Source organism: Anolis sagrei, chromosome 6 (genome assembly GCF_037176765.1).
Source record: "Anolis sagrei isolate rAnoSag1 chromosome 6, rAnoSag1.mat, whole genome shotgun sequence".
NCBI lineage: Eukaryota > Metazoa > Chordata > Lepidosauria > Squamata > Dactyloidae > Anolis > Anolis sagrei.
The window spans coordinates 81,340,619-81,356,717 of record NC_090026.1 but is presented as its reverse complement, the minus strand read 5'-3'; the positions used below and the strand labels follow the sequence as shown (position 1 = coordinate 81,356,717).

The window sequence follows — 16,099 nt, the reverse complement described above, 5'->3', positions numbered from 1 at the left end:
TGATTCACTTGGTAGAAATGTTAACACTGGATTATAAAAACAATGAGAAAAGCATGAACACAACAGAAACAATCTTTATTGATTTCTTGTTTTTAACAATGATTATTATGAACTGAAATCTAAACAAAGTGACTAAAAAAGCCAGACTTTGCCTGCCCATTTCATGTTCTCTTTTAACCAATTAAGAACAGAAGCATATTCCAAACTGTAAACATGCTCCTTCTTAATATTCACAGTCAAGTATTTTATGAAAAGCTTTGGTGAAGATATACAAGCAGCTTTAATCAGCCTCCTGATTGCACTTTGGTAGTCATCTTCTTTGTGTACATTTTTGGCTTCACATCTGAAAAGGAAATGTGGCCATGTTAGTATAGCAATGGGCATGAGTTACTATCTCATTTTTCTTCTTAAAATATATTTCAATTTACTTTTGTCACATTTTAAAGTTAAGGACAAATATGACTAATGTATTATGTAGCAAAGTACAAACAACACAGTTTAGGAAACACTTCCTCTTACTGCCAAGCATTGTTTTAATAAGCAATACAATTTTAATACCAACTGAAGTATAGTGCACCATTTAAAATAAGAATGAGAAAATACTGGATGAAAATTTGAGAACTAAATAACTGAACACTTATCGAAGAGGAAATAAAAATATCAGAGAGGATGGATAAAGAATTACTAGAAAGACAACTTCCACATAGGATCAAGGTTGTTACAAGAAACATAACATTCCAAGGAATATGTACATTTCTGTTATGCATATTCACATTCTGACTTAACATAAATTGACTGTGGATGGTATTATATCACATTTATAATATCAGGAAAAAAGGCAAGAAAAGAATGAAACATTGAAGAAGTAGCAGTAGTAGTGTGCCCAACATGACATTGAAGAATGATTAGGAAGTAAGAAAAAATAGGTTAATTGCTATGATGTGTTGTCAGCATAACTAGGACAATTTGATCATTTCTAAGAGCCTTACTGCACATCAGTAAAGCACAATAGCACTAGAATAATAGTCACCTTGGCTGGGGCATGTTGCTATTCCATTTTTATCACACGGAAGACTACTTAAAATGCAGTACTTTCACACACAAAATATCTGATAATTACCCCTTTATCACTTCTGTAGCACTGTGATTTCCAGTTCAATTGATTTTGAATGGTCAACGGGCATGTTCACAGGAGAACCATCCTTTCCAGAGGATGAGTCGCTTCAACAGTATGGTATTTCAATGCTTTAGTCTCTTATGCTTGCACAGAAACCCTGTTCAGAACATTCTAGAACCCTCTTAGCTTGGGAAGACCCTCCTCCTATCTCACATGTCCCAACTGCCAAGCTATTGTTCTCTTAATTTTGAGAACCCAGGACAAAGTATCAGTAACCTAAGAAGGTACGGTACGGCGGGTTTGTGTGAGTGCACAGATGACCAAAGAACCACAGTTCCAGGTAAGCAACCTGTTTTTCTTGGTGGCTGCTGTGCATCATAGAATAGGTGATGGAGAAGCTTACTGGAGGAAGGTGTGCAGGTCACTCATTGCATGACAGAAACAAGGACAGCGTGGCCAAAGGCAGCATCAATTTGGGATCTAATGTTCGATGAGATCAACTGGCTGCTTTGTACAGATCTGGCTAGAAAATACCTCTACAGAGGCATCCCAGCTCATGACAAAGACACTCTCAAATTCTCAGGTATTGAGCATTTAGTGAGTTGGCATGTTTGAATTGCCTCGACATTTAGATGCCTTCCTTTTTTTATCAAATGGAGATGAGATCCCTTTTGGAATTTGAGACCTCCACGACAATGGAATTCTGACAAGGGTGTGTCTTGGGCTGTGCCTTATTGAAGTCTATATAGATGTTACAGTCGATGTGACGGGGATAGTAATGTGTCTGGCTTTGTCTACTATTGTATTTGTTTGTTTGCTGCAAGCCACCCCGAGGTCTTTTAAGTAGTAGGGGAATTATTGGTGGTGTTATAGCTTGGGCATCTACTAACTGGAATACTGAATCAGTCACTGGTACTAGGTGGTTGGATGAATCTCAGTCTCAGCCGTCATTGGAAAATATCCTCTGAAAAAAGAGGTGTATTTTATTTAGAGGTTTGCCAGCTGATAATGCAAATGGAGAATCTGGGGATTGAGATTTTGATTCGTAATACACCCCCTGAGATGGAGTCTGAGGAGACTGAGAGTCTACACACAGATGCTGCAATTGGATAGGAGAAAGCCGTTAGGGGTATAAAGGGAAGTATTGACATGACGTCAGAGGTGGGGCACTTGCAAACTGTCAGTGGACATTGCAGCAGAGGGTCATTTGTGGAGGACTTGGCAAGTTCGATGACGCTATGTCAGTAAATCTTGATTGTGTTGGGACCCGTAGATTTGACAGTGCTGTTGACATCAGGGAGAATTGTGAAGGCCTGGGTAGCAGGGACATGGGCCTGTGTTTTGATGAAGGTGAGCTGTCATCTCAAATCCAACAAGGTTGATGACTGATACCAGGACAGGTAACTGTGCATGGATTCCAGGGATCTAGATTGGCTATGGTACCGAGACTGTAAAGGATACTAAGAGGGTTTGTGATGATAACAATCACAATGAGAGTAAGCAGGAATAGTATACCCTGAGTATTCTTTCATTAGTGTTCATTTGTCTACTGATGCAGGAGACTGTACAGAGGGAGTCCTCCCAATGGTGAAGGTTTAGGTCCCTATCACTTTCATGGTTGGAGTGTCTCATGGATGAGTATGATCCTTCCCTGCAGAAAGATATTTTTTTCTCAGAGCTTCTGGGAGAGGCTGATGAGTGACAGGCTCTCCTTGAGGTTGGTCTGTCTGGTCTGAATTATATGAGGCTCCTCCAATAGATCACCAATTCTACACTGGTATCAATTTGTGCTGGGACTGATAATGGTTTCAGTAACAAAAGTGGTGGTTGGCACTGCAGCGGATAGTGTCAAGACCATCGGTTGTTTAAGGTATTTCAATATTTTCTTCAGTATAAGACAAAGAGGATCTGTCACATCCAACACTTGAGAGAATTTGTGTATCTGCTTTAAAGAATCTTAGTCTTACACCCCCATGTCAGGAGCTGTTTTTTTGTTCACCATAAATCTTCTCCATGACATCTCAAGGCCAGCAGAGGTTCTGGTGGAAAGGTTGGAGCACAGCTGGATGGACTAACCTTTTCTTGTGGGAAAACAGTGATAAGGGTCTGGGGCAGGGAAGTGAGGATAGGAGGAGAACGCCATTAACGACTTTTTCTTGGACTGTAGATATCTAAGCAATAAAGACAATTCCAAAAATAACTTTGTGAGTGGTCTTAGTTGCTGGCTAGATTATGAAGAGTGACACCCCACTGAAGATTCAGCAGTCTTTGATGGAGACGTCAGAATAGTATGTGCTGTTTCTTTGGCAGTCAGCCATTGGTATAGAGGCTGCTTGATGTTTCTTAGTCGCATTGATTGGTACCAAAATGATAGAGAGAGGTTGATTCTAGGCTGCCTGAGAGATCAACTTGGGGGGGGGGGGGGGAGTGTTCCCATCAGAATGACTTAAGATGGGGAGCTAATTTGTCAGTTTGTGAAGTAAATCCTCTGTAAATCTAACACTTATCAACAATGTTTATCTCCCTGAGATAAAACAGCCACTTCAAGTGACCTTTGGAAAGAGCAACAGTGCAAAGCTTAAAAGGAACTGAAGAGGCCATAAAGGATGGGGAAAAGGGAGAGTGGTATGAGGAATATATATATGGGGGTGGGATGAAAAGAAGAATAAAATGATTAAGAGTAAGGATATATAGAAAACGGAAAATATAATGAAAGCAGATTAGGAGGTTCAGCCTTTTTAAAAAGCTCAAGAACAACCAAAGGGGAGTTTCTCTATCGGCAAATTAAATGAAGCTGAGAAAATAGTAGCTTGGTGGTTGGGACATGTGCAATAGGGAGGAGAAGGTGAGGATATTCCAAAGCTTCCCATTCTAGAACTCTAGAATGTTACAAAAGAAGTCTCTATGCAAGCACAAAGTTTACTGCGTGATGTACAGAGACCACAACGAAGTCAACAAATGAGAACTTGATAGACTATATAATTATATATCTAGGTAATTTACTAATTTACCAACCTTTTTAGTACTATTTGAAGTGACTGATTGGAAGCACCCAGACTCTGAATACTGCTAGCATTTGCAACCAAGAAAATTTCAATTGCTAGCAGCATCTCAACCTCAGTCATGTAAGATGGAATCAGGAGAAGTTTACGGTAAAGATTTCCCTCCAGTGGTGGGTAGCAGCCCAATCCTAAAGCACCTAAAATGTCAGTAAAATATAAAGAAAGGGTTAAAGTGCTAAAAGGTTACATCTTTGGGTATGTGCATAGACCAGAGCTTTCCAAAGATTTCATGTTGGTGACATATTTTTTAGACATGCATCCTTTTGTGACATATTAATTCAGTTTACTAGCAAACTGGAGATTAAACTAACTCCATATAAGAAATATGGATACAACATATCTCATTAAAACCTTTCATTTGTTGTTTATTTCACATAGATTCAGAGGTTTCTCTTTAGGTTTGCAAGACACACCTGCACACTGCAGCTGACAGTTTGGAAAGCTCTGCTATAGATAATTGACTCATTTATCATCTGAAATCACTTGAACTTATATATAACTTTCAGTTGCTTCCATTTCCAGCCTTACAATAATTGCTGTCAACACATGGGATATAGGAGCAGAGAAGGTAATCCTATCCTGTTGGTTGAAAGACAAGAAGTGCTCCGTGCATACTTATCAAACTGGGAAACTCATTTTCTAAATGATGACCATGCAATTCCACTGTCATTGGAAAACTAATCAGTTGTTCATCCCACTTCTCCAGCTACTCTATTATCTGCTATTTCTCTGCTTTCAAAATACATGTTGGGATCCCATTCCTTTTGGAACAGTGAGTGCATTTGAAATGCTGCATGTTATAGTTACTCACTAAATGGCTACCAAGAAGAGAGGTAGGCAGGCAGCAGAATTAATTCAATGAAATGGCTACCATTGAGAGCACAAACTCCTAATTTCCCTAAGGGAAACTAGTACAGTTAAAACATATATAAAAGATAATTTTTAAAAAAGGTTCCTCTTCAGAAAATCTGCACAGAATTCAAACAAGTAGCTTTTTTAAAGTCACAATATCTATTCATATTTTAAAGCAAGAAATAAAAATATCAACCAACAATGGAAGATCATCTCTAATGTCTGGCTCACTTCCATTCTGGCACAATATAGCTTTTTGTGCAATTGAGTACCTGATATCTTTAAAATAATAACCGAATAGAGCACCCATTAAACAGCCCAGCAAAATTTTAACATAATCTTCAACGCCAAGTGATACATAAGTGTAGCTTGGACTCTAGCCCATACTTTTCTATGTGATTTTTTTCAACACTTTAATATAGCAGATATTGTTCTGAAGAGAGCTTACTTTTATAATGTGTCCTGGCTTTAAGCCACAAACAGTTTCTTCCCAGTGTCGTGATTAATTCTCTAAGTAAATTAAATTCAACAGGTATGTTCTTTGTAAGCATGAAGTCTACAACAGCCGATGATATTTCAAGGTGATGGTTTTCTAGGCAAGTGCCAAGCAGCTTATTAAACAAAAGGCTGTATTGTGATACATCCAGAGTATCTGTAAAAGAAGAATATTGCAAATTAGAGGTCTTATAGTTATGACGTAGCCCACTGACTCTAGCAACATAATAGTGAGAACCACAGCACTGCATGTTTCCCCTATTTCAGAGTAGGGAGCCTTTTCATGTTGGAAGAACACATTAAACTAGCTGTAATCAAATAACACAGCATTCAAGACAATTAAAACACACTATTTTATAAAAGTCCAAATTTCAAAAAAATGAAAACTATTTGTTAATTTGAAAGTTAACTAACTTTTTAATGACTTCGTTGAATCTACTTTTTGTTGGAAAGCATCTGAATATCTAGCTGCAACATAGAGGTCTGCAGTTTCAGTTGATCATCTAGCTCTTAACCTGTGGGTCTCCAGATGTTTTGGCTTTCAATTCCTAGAAATCCTAACAGCTTGTAAACTGGCTGGGATTTCTGGGAGTTGTAGGCCAAAACACCTAGGGTTAGGAACCACTGCTCTAGATGGGTATTTGTCATTTGTGACATTAAGGGCATCTTGATTTGGGTTAGGGAGGAGAATGTAAAATTGCAGCAATAAGTGGTTGAAAAACAAGAAAGCATTATTCAGGCAAGTTGCTGAAGTGTACATATTCTACTGCATTTATTTAAATTGGACTTTTCTTAGAATGATATAATGACTTCAAAATGTTATCAATTGAGAGCTCAATCAATTCCATATGTAGTTGTTTAGGCACCTAGTTTCGGAATCCTGTCAAGAGACTTGCTGCTAAAGGAGCGGCTCACCATCACACAGTCAAATTGCAGCCTGGAGTCATACACAGTAGTCAGTCCAAAAAAGGGTGAAGCAATAAAATAATCAAGAGTTCTTTCCAGTAACTTAAATGCCAGGCAATCTCAACACAGAAACTGTAATCCAAAACGTAGCCCACTCGCCGAAGTCAAGGTCCAATCAAAAGTTTACCAGCAGCAGTTCCAGCTGTAGCAATTACATCAATATTCCTCCCAGCAGCTAACTATCCACTCTCCAGTTACTTACACTACTTTCCTAAGTGCTCCCACCTGTTGGCATTCCTCTGAGCCAACATACAAAATCTCCTCAGTTGAATGGCATCAGTCCTTAATTGCAGCCTAGCTGGAATACTTAGCTCCTGATCTGCTTCCTGAAACTTCTGATCCTGCCCTGACTCTGTATCCCTACTTCCTTGAGGCTGCTGCTCCTGCTCTACAAAGGTAGTCAGATGCTGGGCAAAGATCCTCTTCAACTTCGTCCTCATAACAAGCCCTGACAATTTGGTGACATCAACTAAGTGAGGCTGAAATGCGATGTCATGATTCTCAAATATTTTGTTGCACTCTTCAATTAATACATCTTATGCATATTCTTTAAATGTTTTTCATATATCGTCACTTTGCTAACTGGGGAAAATGTTAATGTAAAATTTCCTTTTGAAGAAGTGTTTTGAAAAAAAGGTAAAGGTTTCCCCTGACATTAAGTCCAGTCGTGTCCGATTCTGGGGGTTGCTACTCATATCTATCTCTAAGCTGAAGAGCTGGAGTTGTCCGTAGACACCTTCAAGGTCACATGGCCAGCATGACTGCATGGAGCGCTGTTACCTTTCTGCAGAAGCAGTACCTAGTGATCTACTCACATTTGCACGTTTTCAAACTGCTAGGTTGGCAGAAGCTGGGGCTAACAGCGAGCGCTCACTCAACTCCCTGGATTTGAATCGCCAACCTTTCAGTCAGAAAGTTCAACAGCTCAGTGGTTTAACCTGCTGCACCACCAGGGTAACCTTTTTCAAAATGCTTGCAAAAAATATTCAAATGGTTTTAATTTGACAGACTGTCAGACAGAAATGCAAGATTCCTATTCAAATCTTCTTTCAATAATTCACATTGCTGATTCTATTCCTGCCAAATTTTACTATCTGTTCTTGCAGAGATAACATTTTGGCTAACATCGGTAATGGTACCTGTGATAGCCAACACACTTTAGAATGAAATGACAAATCCTAATTGTTAAACTTTAGCATTTTACGGAATTGACAATGCCATGTTGCATGTTCACAAAAATAAACAACAATACATATAACATTTATTAGATGTATTCCCTGGCCAATTTGCAACCACTAAAGAATATCACATCTACTATATCATACTTTATTTATTCCTTTGGGATTTTAAGACATGCACACAACATAATTACTTAATTTGACAAATCTCAAGGAAGTAAATACAGGATAAGTACAAGACACTTGTCTGAAGGAGAAAAAAAAGAAGGGATAGTTACCAAACTTTGTCTAAAGAAATGAGCCATTCCTATCAACCACTTATGGGATACAGAGAAAGTATCACTGGTCAAAATGACTGTTCAACTGCATATATTTATTAGGTGTTAAGTATAGAAAAAACACTTACCACAAGAGTTCTGAAAGCCTGGTAGATTTTTCAAGACTTCAAATGCTTTTCCATATTGTGACTTTGTAATATATTCTGATGCCATTGTGCATAACAAGTTATGTCGAGTAAGTACATCCATTCTATCACAAGGCCATGATAGTGTATTTATTACCCAGTCTGACTCTGGAGATATTAATACTGATATTTTAAAAGTTGTCAAAATACAGTCATAAATATTGACAAAAAAGAAATCACAAGGCCTAATACTCAATGATGATGTGACATGATGGTTCAGGTCCAGGCTATTTGGCTGACCGCATGCCCTTGTACGAACCTGCCCAGGTCCTGAGATATTCAGGAGAGGCCCACCCCCATCTCAAGCTTGGTTAATGGGAATGAGAGAGCGGGTCTTCTTGGTTGCTGCCCCTTGACTCCGGAACTCCCTGCCCAGGGAAACCAAAATGGTCCCCCCTCCCTGTTGTCCTTCTGGTGGCAGGTTAAAACCTTTTTATTCACACAGGCGTTTAAAGATAAAGGTGTTTAAAATTCACCATAGAAAAAGAAAATGAAGGAAGACTGCCTTTTCAAGATGTCCTAGTCATCCGCAAACCAGATTAACAATTGGGTCACACCGTTTACAGAAAACCCACACACACGGATAGATATCTACATAAAAACTCCAACCATCACCCAAGTCAAAAAAGAAGCACAATTAAAGCTTTGGCAGACCGTGCAAAAAGAATCTGCGAACCCCACCTTCTCCAGGATGAACTGAACCACCTAAATTGGGCTCTACAGGCCAATGGATACTCCACCTCAGACATCAGAAGAGCTGCAAAACCGAGAACAAGCCACGAGAGTAAAGACGAAGATCCAACCAGAGGAAAAGTGTTCTTGCCATACATCAAGGGAACCACTGACCGCATAGGGAAACTGATGAGGAAACACAACATACAAACCACTTACAGACCCACCAAGAAAATCCAACAAATGCTACGTTCAGCAAAGGACAAGAGGGATCCTCTCACCTCTGCAGGAGTCTACCGTGTACCATGCAGCTGTGGACAAGTCTACATAGGGACCACCAAACGCAGCGCCCAGACATGCATCAAGGAACATGAAAGGCACTGCAGACTACTTCAACCAGAGAAGTCAGCCATAGCAGAGCACCTGATGAACCAGCCTGGACACAGCATATTATATGAGAACACAGAAATGCTGGACCACACCAACAACCACCATGTCAGACTACACAGAAAAGCCATTGAAATCTACAAGTATGTGGACAATTTCAACAGAAAGGAAGAAACCATGAAAATGAACAAAATCTGGCTACCAGTATTAAAAAACTCAAAAATTACAACAGCAAAACAACAGAGGGGAAACAAACAGGCACATAAAATCACTCTCAACAAAAGATTCCCCCCAGGTACTTCCAAGCCATTGAATGCTAATCAAGGTGATCAGCTGAAACATTCACAGCTAGCCCCAGCAGACAAAAGTCCTTTGTCTCACCCTGGCCATTCCACAGATATAAAAACCCATTTTTCCTACTTCCAACAGACCTCACTACCTCTGAGGATGCTTGCCATAGATGCAGGCGAAACATCAGGAGAAAAATTGCCTCCAGAACATGGCCATATAGCCCGGAAAAACCTACAACAACCCAATGATTCCGGCCATGAAAGCCTTCGACAATACAGTGTTTAAAATGGTCAGGAGGTGCTGTGGTTTTATATGCTTTTAACTTGAGTTAATATTAATGATGTATAATGTTTTTCAGTATTTGTACATTTGTATTATTTTATACAAATTACAGATTGGAATTCCCAATTCCTCCATTAAACCATGGATATTAAGCCAATACATAAAACCACCGTCACTTTGAAAGTGCTGCTGAAACGCACTTTCTCTTGATCGAAAGTAGGATACCTTTGCTCCTCTTTCAAGCAAGTAATTCTCATGGAGTCTTGATGCTAGTTCTGAAGCCTTTTTGGATAGTTCCAAATCTTGTGCCAAATCATTCAACTCATGCTGATCAGATCCTTGAAGAACAGAGTCATCTTCAATTTCAAAATCTTCACTATTGTTGTCACTTAAACTTACAGACATACATATATAAAATTTTAAAAATCTGCTAACTCCTTGTCTACAGACTAGAACACCAATTACATTTTGGAATACGATTCATTATATAGAGCAGCACACAACCTCTCACCACTCTCTCGTGAACCGAATAACCTAGACAAGTATGTATCTTTTGCTGCTCATCAAGGTTGTCCCCCATTCAAGCATGCCTATTTAAATCTGAAAGAGCTGAAAAATTGAACTCAACGGGAATTATGTTAAAAACTGTTCCCCAGTGTAATCATCTGGGAAATCATCATTCACTAAACAGATTAATCTCTCAGGGGAGTCATCACCACTGCAGGCATATAATGGTCCCTGTCTGGGAGGGGGTGTCAGGGGCCTTAGCAGTCCAAAATTACATGTAGCTCTTTCAGTGCCGATGGGGCAGCTGAGAGATATGTTGGTGGTGGGGTGGCACCAAGGGAGTCTGCCTGTGTAGAGGAACCGAAGGGATTTCCACTCTTTCTGGTCTGTCTGCAAAATCAGAAAGCAACCCCAGGCCAGTGGTGGGCTTGGATTGAACAGGTTTGACCAGTTTGGTTCTGTAGTCGGGTGGAGGCAGTGGAGCATCATCAGCCCACCCTTCTATCATGAAAACTGGGGGAATCTGGCCCTGGGGCTGCACTCTGAGCCCCTGGTACATTAGTGATTAAAATTGGTGGTTCTGTATGAGATGCTGGCAAGTCACTCTTTTTGGTTGCTTTCTTGGCCCTTTTCTTTCTGCCCTCCTTGGTTTTGCAAGCCTTTCTTTAGGTCTCCTTAGCTTCGTAACTCTTTCTGGGAGTTGGGGCTTTTTCAGGGGAAGTAGCAGGGATTTTGTCTTTTTTGAATGAGAGGCAGCCATTTCTTCAGCAACGTGCTTCATGGCCATCTTAATTGACAATGGCAAAGGGGGGCACTGATTTCCCCAAGATGAACTCAAAGACTGAAGCTGAAGGCCCCACATCCACATGCTTTGTTCCCAAAATGGGACTTTGAAGTCAACACTGAGACAAACAAGATAGGCGAAAAGGCTTGCTAGTACAGCAAGAAGAGAATCCTTGTTGCCTTCTTTTTTTTGCACCCGAGGTATTCATGCCTGGCAATGAATACAGTTGTGGACAGAATGACCTTTGTCCAAGCAAAGGATGCACTGAAGAGTATCCGTGCCAGGCAACTTGCCCAAACATGTTTAAACCTAGTAGTGGAAGCCATACCAAGTTAGCAGAAGCACCGTACTCATGGGGTAAAGTACTTAGAAATGGGAGCAATAGTGACGAAACTAGTTGCAAAAGACCAGAGACTGACCCTGAAGGAAGACCAGAATTGCCACTAGTAAGGACTAGTATAGCAAAAACAAGCTTGATGAGTGAAGGTTCCTGAACTGCTGCAACATGGACAAAAGGAACTAAGGGGGGTTGGTGGTAACCAGGCTTTATATAGCCTTGAGATGGTGAGTGGGGATACCACCAAAACTTTTCTGCTTATTGATTCTAGAAGGTTCCAAACAGGGTTCTTCACATGTGAGAGAATACCCAATTGTGTGATTCACAAAGACCATGAAGAAGAAATAAAATGTTTTCACCTAACACAGGTACAATGCAATACATTTGGAGGGTGCTAGCATAAATGGTGAGAATTTGAATACGTGCTTATAGAATTCAATTTGTAAATCATTCTTAGCTTGGTATTCAGTTACACCATAACATCTTTGTGTAACATATGATTTATTGGTTAATTAGATCACTGTCTACTTAGAAAATCCATGTGATAAAAACTTTATTATGAATACATTATATATTGTAAAAAATGTATTAATATTCAGGAGGGAGCATGACTGCTTTCAATGGCTCCAAAGTCTGAGATACAAAGCAATGAATTCAAACTATGGGAAAAGAGATTCCACCTAAATATTAGGAAAAACTTCCCAATGGCAAGTGCTGCAGTGGAATATGCCGCCTCAGTGGAGTCTTCTTCTCTAGAGGTTTTTAAAATAATGTCCATCTATCAAGAGTGTTTTGATTGTGTTCCTGTATAGCAAAAGATTGGACTGGATGGCCCTTGTGGTGTCTTCCAACTCTATGATTGTACTCAGTTTACAATAACAGAAAATAATTACATTTCCGTATGTAGATACACATTTACTACATTGGTTAATACCAGATTCTTCTATTCATCCCTTAGTGTTATTTGTAGATTATTGTGTATGGGTTTAGAACTTAACTTCTTTTTGGCTTTTTAGATTACAAACAGGGAGTCTATTGTTTTTATTGAAAGCCATGCGGAGTGCCTTTCTAAGTAAAGTGTGGAACAAAAATATTAAATATATATTAGCTCTCTCAGCAAGTATTTTGTTATAATATTAAATAACTGCGTATAAAACCAGCATCATTTCATCCAATCAAAAGCTTACCTTTTAGCACCCATATTGCACCATCTATGCACCCACATTTGAGAAAGATTTCCACAGCAACATTAATAATATGGCATCTTGATGCTAATCTCTCATAACCAAAAAGTCCTGTCAAAATTGTGAATGGTATCTTTAAAGCATGAAGTGCATCCAGAATCTTCTTGGCCTGTGAAACAAAAGGAGGAAATCAGAATTGAGAGCTACCATGGCATCAGTATTTTGTCTTAGAATACTTTGTTCAAACATAAAATTGTACATTTTCCCTTAGGATTCGCACATCCCAGTACTAACCACGCTGCCAAGGTTCAAACATAACAATTTGTGCAAGTTACAATATATTCCTTTAATATCAGGAAGGCTCTTTTGCTTATATGCCCTGATTATGAAGTAATATTACTACTCAAAACACAACTGGTATGATAGTGTCTATTCAAAGTTTGCTGAAACTTGACTTGAAATTCTAAAAATGGATATGTAATTAATGACAATGCTTTGGCTTCTGAAACCTGACTTGAACAATTGCTCTGGTGGAGAATTATATCTCAAGGACACTATTATGCTGCTATACGTATAAATCTGAAGTCGAAGTAAAAGTGGAATCTGACTCCCCTTTAACTGCTATAGTTTGATGCTATGAAATCCTGGGAGTTGAAGTCTGGTGACGTGCCAGCTGTCCTTGGCAGAAAAGCAAAAGACCTTGTACAGTCCTCATTTATTTATCGTGTCATCAGCAACCAGACATTTGTGTCACATTTTTAACAAAAACAAACAAACAAACAAACAGACAAAACACAGAATTTGTAAGCTTGGTAGTTGATTAAATGTCCTTTGACCAGTAGCTGGCCACTTGAGAGTGCCTCTGGTGTTGCCGCAAGGAGGTCCTCCATTGTGCATGTAGCAGGGCTCAGGTTGCATTGCAGCAGGTGGTCTGTAGTTTGCTCTTCTCCACACTTGCATGTAGTGGATTCCACTTTGTAGCCCCATTTCTTAAGATTGGCTCTGCATCTCGTGGTGCCAGAGTGCAGTCTGTTCAGCGCCTTCCAAGTCACCCAGTTTTCTGTGTGCCCAGCGGGGAGTCTCTCATTTGGTATCAGCCATTGATTAAGGTTCTTGGTTTGAGCCTGCCACTTTTGGACTCTCGCTTGTTGGGGTGTTCCAGCGAGTGTCTCTGTAGATCTTAGAAAACTATTTCTTGACTTAAGTCGTTGACGTGCTGGCCGATACCCAAACAAGGGATGGGCTGGAGATGTCACTGCCTTGGTCCTTTCACTATTGGCTGCTACTTCCCGGTGGATGTCAAGTGGTGCGATACCGGCTAGACAGTGTAATTTCTCCAGTGGTGTAGGGCGCAGACACCCCGTGATAATGCGGCATGTCTCATTAAGAGCCACATCTACTGTTTTAGCATGGTGTGTTCCACACCGGGCATGCATACTCAGCAGTAGAGTAGTATAGCGCAAGGGCAGATGTCTTCACTGTGTCTGGTTGTGATCCCCAGCTTTTGTATGATATTGTTTCTAGTCCCCATAATATCATAGCATTAAGCGCTGGCAGTTAAAGAGTCAAACTGCATTGATTCTACAGTGTAGATGTACTCAAAATCAAATACCATTTCATGGAAGGGTTAAGTGAAAGCTCAGACTAATGAAACAAGTAGAACTTTACAGAACTTAACTTTTGAGTGGACCTTTCCTTTTTAAAAAGCACTATTCTGGCATGTATGACAATTTTCACTATTTCAGTAAATATTAAAAGTTTATAGATTTATGTTCTGATATTTTCTCCCAGAATTTAAAGTGTTAATCTAGGTCAAAAACTATTAGCCTTTTGATTTTGTTTTGAATATCGAATGCAGTAGAACAATTCAAGGGCAGTCAGTATCTTTATGTAAGCAATTTTATATCAACATTAGCCAGTACAAGAATATATGTTTTACCTTCAATTATGTCACTTTTGAAATACATTAAGTAATTTAAGAAGAACTTCACCATAGGAAGCCTGAAGTTAAAGAAACACAAACTTTTTCTTGACTTTCTGGGCTTTTAGCTTGTCTTTCTATCTAACTTTTCACACTATAGAATGCCTGTTTAATTGTATTAAGGTTTATGGAGTGTCTACCAATGTTAATTTGAAGCTTTCTCCTGTAGCCCACTGCATTTATCTATCTATACACATAATGAAAGTGAAAATATGTTTGTGTGTATGTGACTGGGCTGTCCACTTACACAGACAAGCTCCTGCCTCCACAAACAGCTATAGCTTCTACCACTCAGAAGACACCAATGGCCCTCCCTCCAATGACATTGCAGGTTATAGCGAGCGCCATGAACATGTCCAAGAGCCCTGCCAATGTCCTCCACCAATACCACACTGCGCACTACTCAAGTGAAGGCTTTCATACGGGGACAATTCCATCCTAGATTGTATGTGTTTCCTCCACCACAGACATCTGTGTTCTTTACGCTCTCCATTGTTGTGGAATTTGCATGATCCCACCCTATTCTTTTCTATGGCAAACAGAGGAATTCATCAGCAACTGAACATACTTGAGAGGTTTGGGGAGAATTCACCATGAATTATAGGAGTTGTAGGTCCTGGGATGTATAGTTCACCTGCAATCTAAGAACTGCACTCCGAACTCCAACAAAGATGGACCTGGAAGTAACTTGGCATACAGTACCTCCATGATCAGTAAAAAAATCCTGGAGATCTTTGAGGGAAATCCACCTTGATTTGGGGGAGTTGTAGTTCACTTACATCCAGAGAGCACTGTGAACCCAAACACTGATGGATCTGGACCAAATCGGCACACATACCCGATGTGCCAAAATTTGATTACTGGAGGGGTTTGGGGGGAACTGACCTTCCTTTCCAGGAGTTGTAGTTCACTCACAACTAGAGAAACTGTGACTTCCACCGATGATGGACTTGGACCAAACTTAACACACAGAATCCTCTTGACTAACTCACCCTACTGGAGAGGTTTGAGGGGACTGACTCACCATAGTGGGAGTTGTAGTGTACCCTGCAGCCAGAGAGCACACTGAACCCCAACATGACAAACTGATGGAGTTTCAGAGGGTTAACCTGGCATGATGTGAGTTATAGTTCACACCACATTATGCATTTTGTACAATTTAAAATTTGATTTTTTTCAAATTACCCAGGCAACGCCTAGGACCTAAGCTAGTATCCTATACAGCAGTGGTTGTCACCCTTTCTAATGCCATGACCCCTTAATACAGTTCCTCATGTTGTGGTGACCCCCCTAATCATAAAATTATTTTCGTTGCTACTTCATAACTGTAATTTTGCTACTGTTACGAATCGTCATGTAAATATCTGATATCCAGGATGTATTTTCATTCACTGGACCAAATTTGGCACAAATACCCGATTTGCCCAAATTTGAATACTGGTGGAATTGAAGGCGGGGGGCTTGATTTTGTCATTTGGAAGTTTTAGTTGCTGGGATTGATAGTTAACCAACAATCAAAGAGCATTCTGAACTCCACCAAT

The 16,099-nt window shown here is 39.8% G+C and overlaps 1 protein-coding gene across 1 annotated transcript in view; it reads right to left on the bottom strand.

The window, feature by feature from the left end:
* Nucleotides 1-132: 132 nt before the first annotated feature.
* The window catches only part of TOPAZ1 (testis and ovary specific TOPAZ 1), a 56,764-nt gene continuing 40,797 nt past the window's right edge, over nt 133-16,099 (bottom strand). Inside the window, exons 16-20 of the mRNA XM_067470570.1 lie at nt 12,581-12,746; nt 8,077-8,241; nt 5,480-5,683; nt 4,133-4,316; nt 133-343 (exon numbers count right to left, since the gene is read on the bottom strand). Of these exons, the coding sequence (XP_067326671.1) occupies nt 133-343; nt 4,133-4,316; nt 5,480-5,683; nt 8,077-8,241; nt 12,581-12,746 (930 nt within the window). The remainder of the gene's footprint in view (nt 344-4,132; nt 4,317-5,479; nt 5,684-8,076; nt 8,242-12,580; nt 12,747-16,099) is intronic.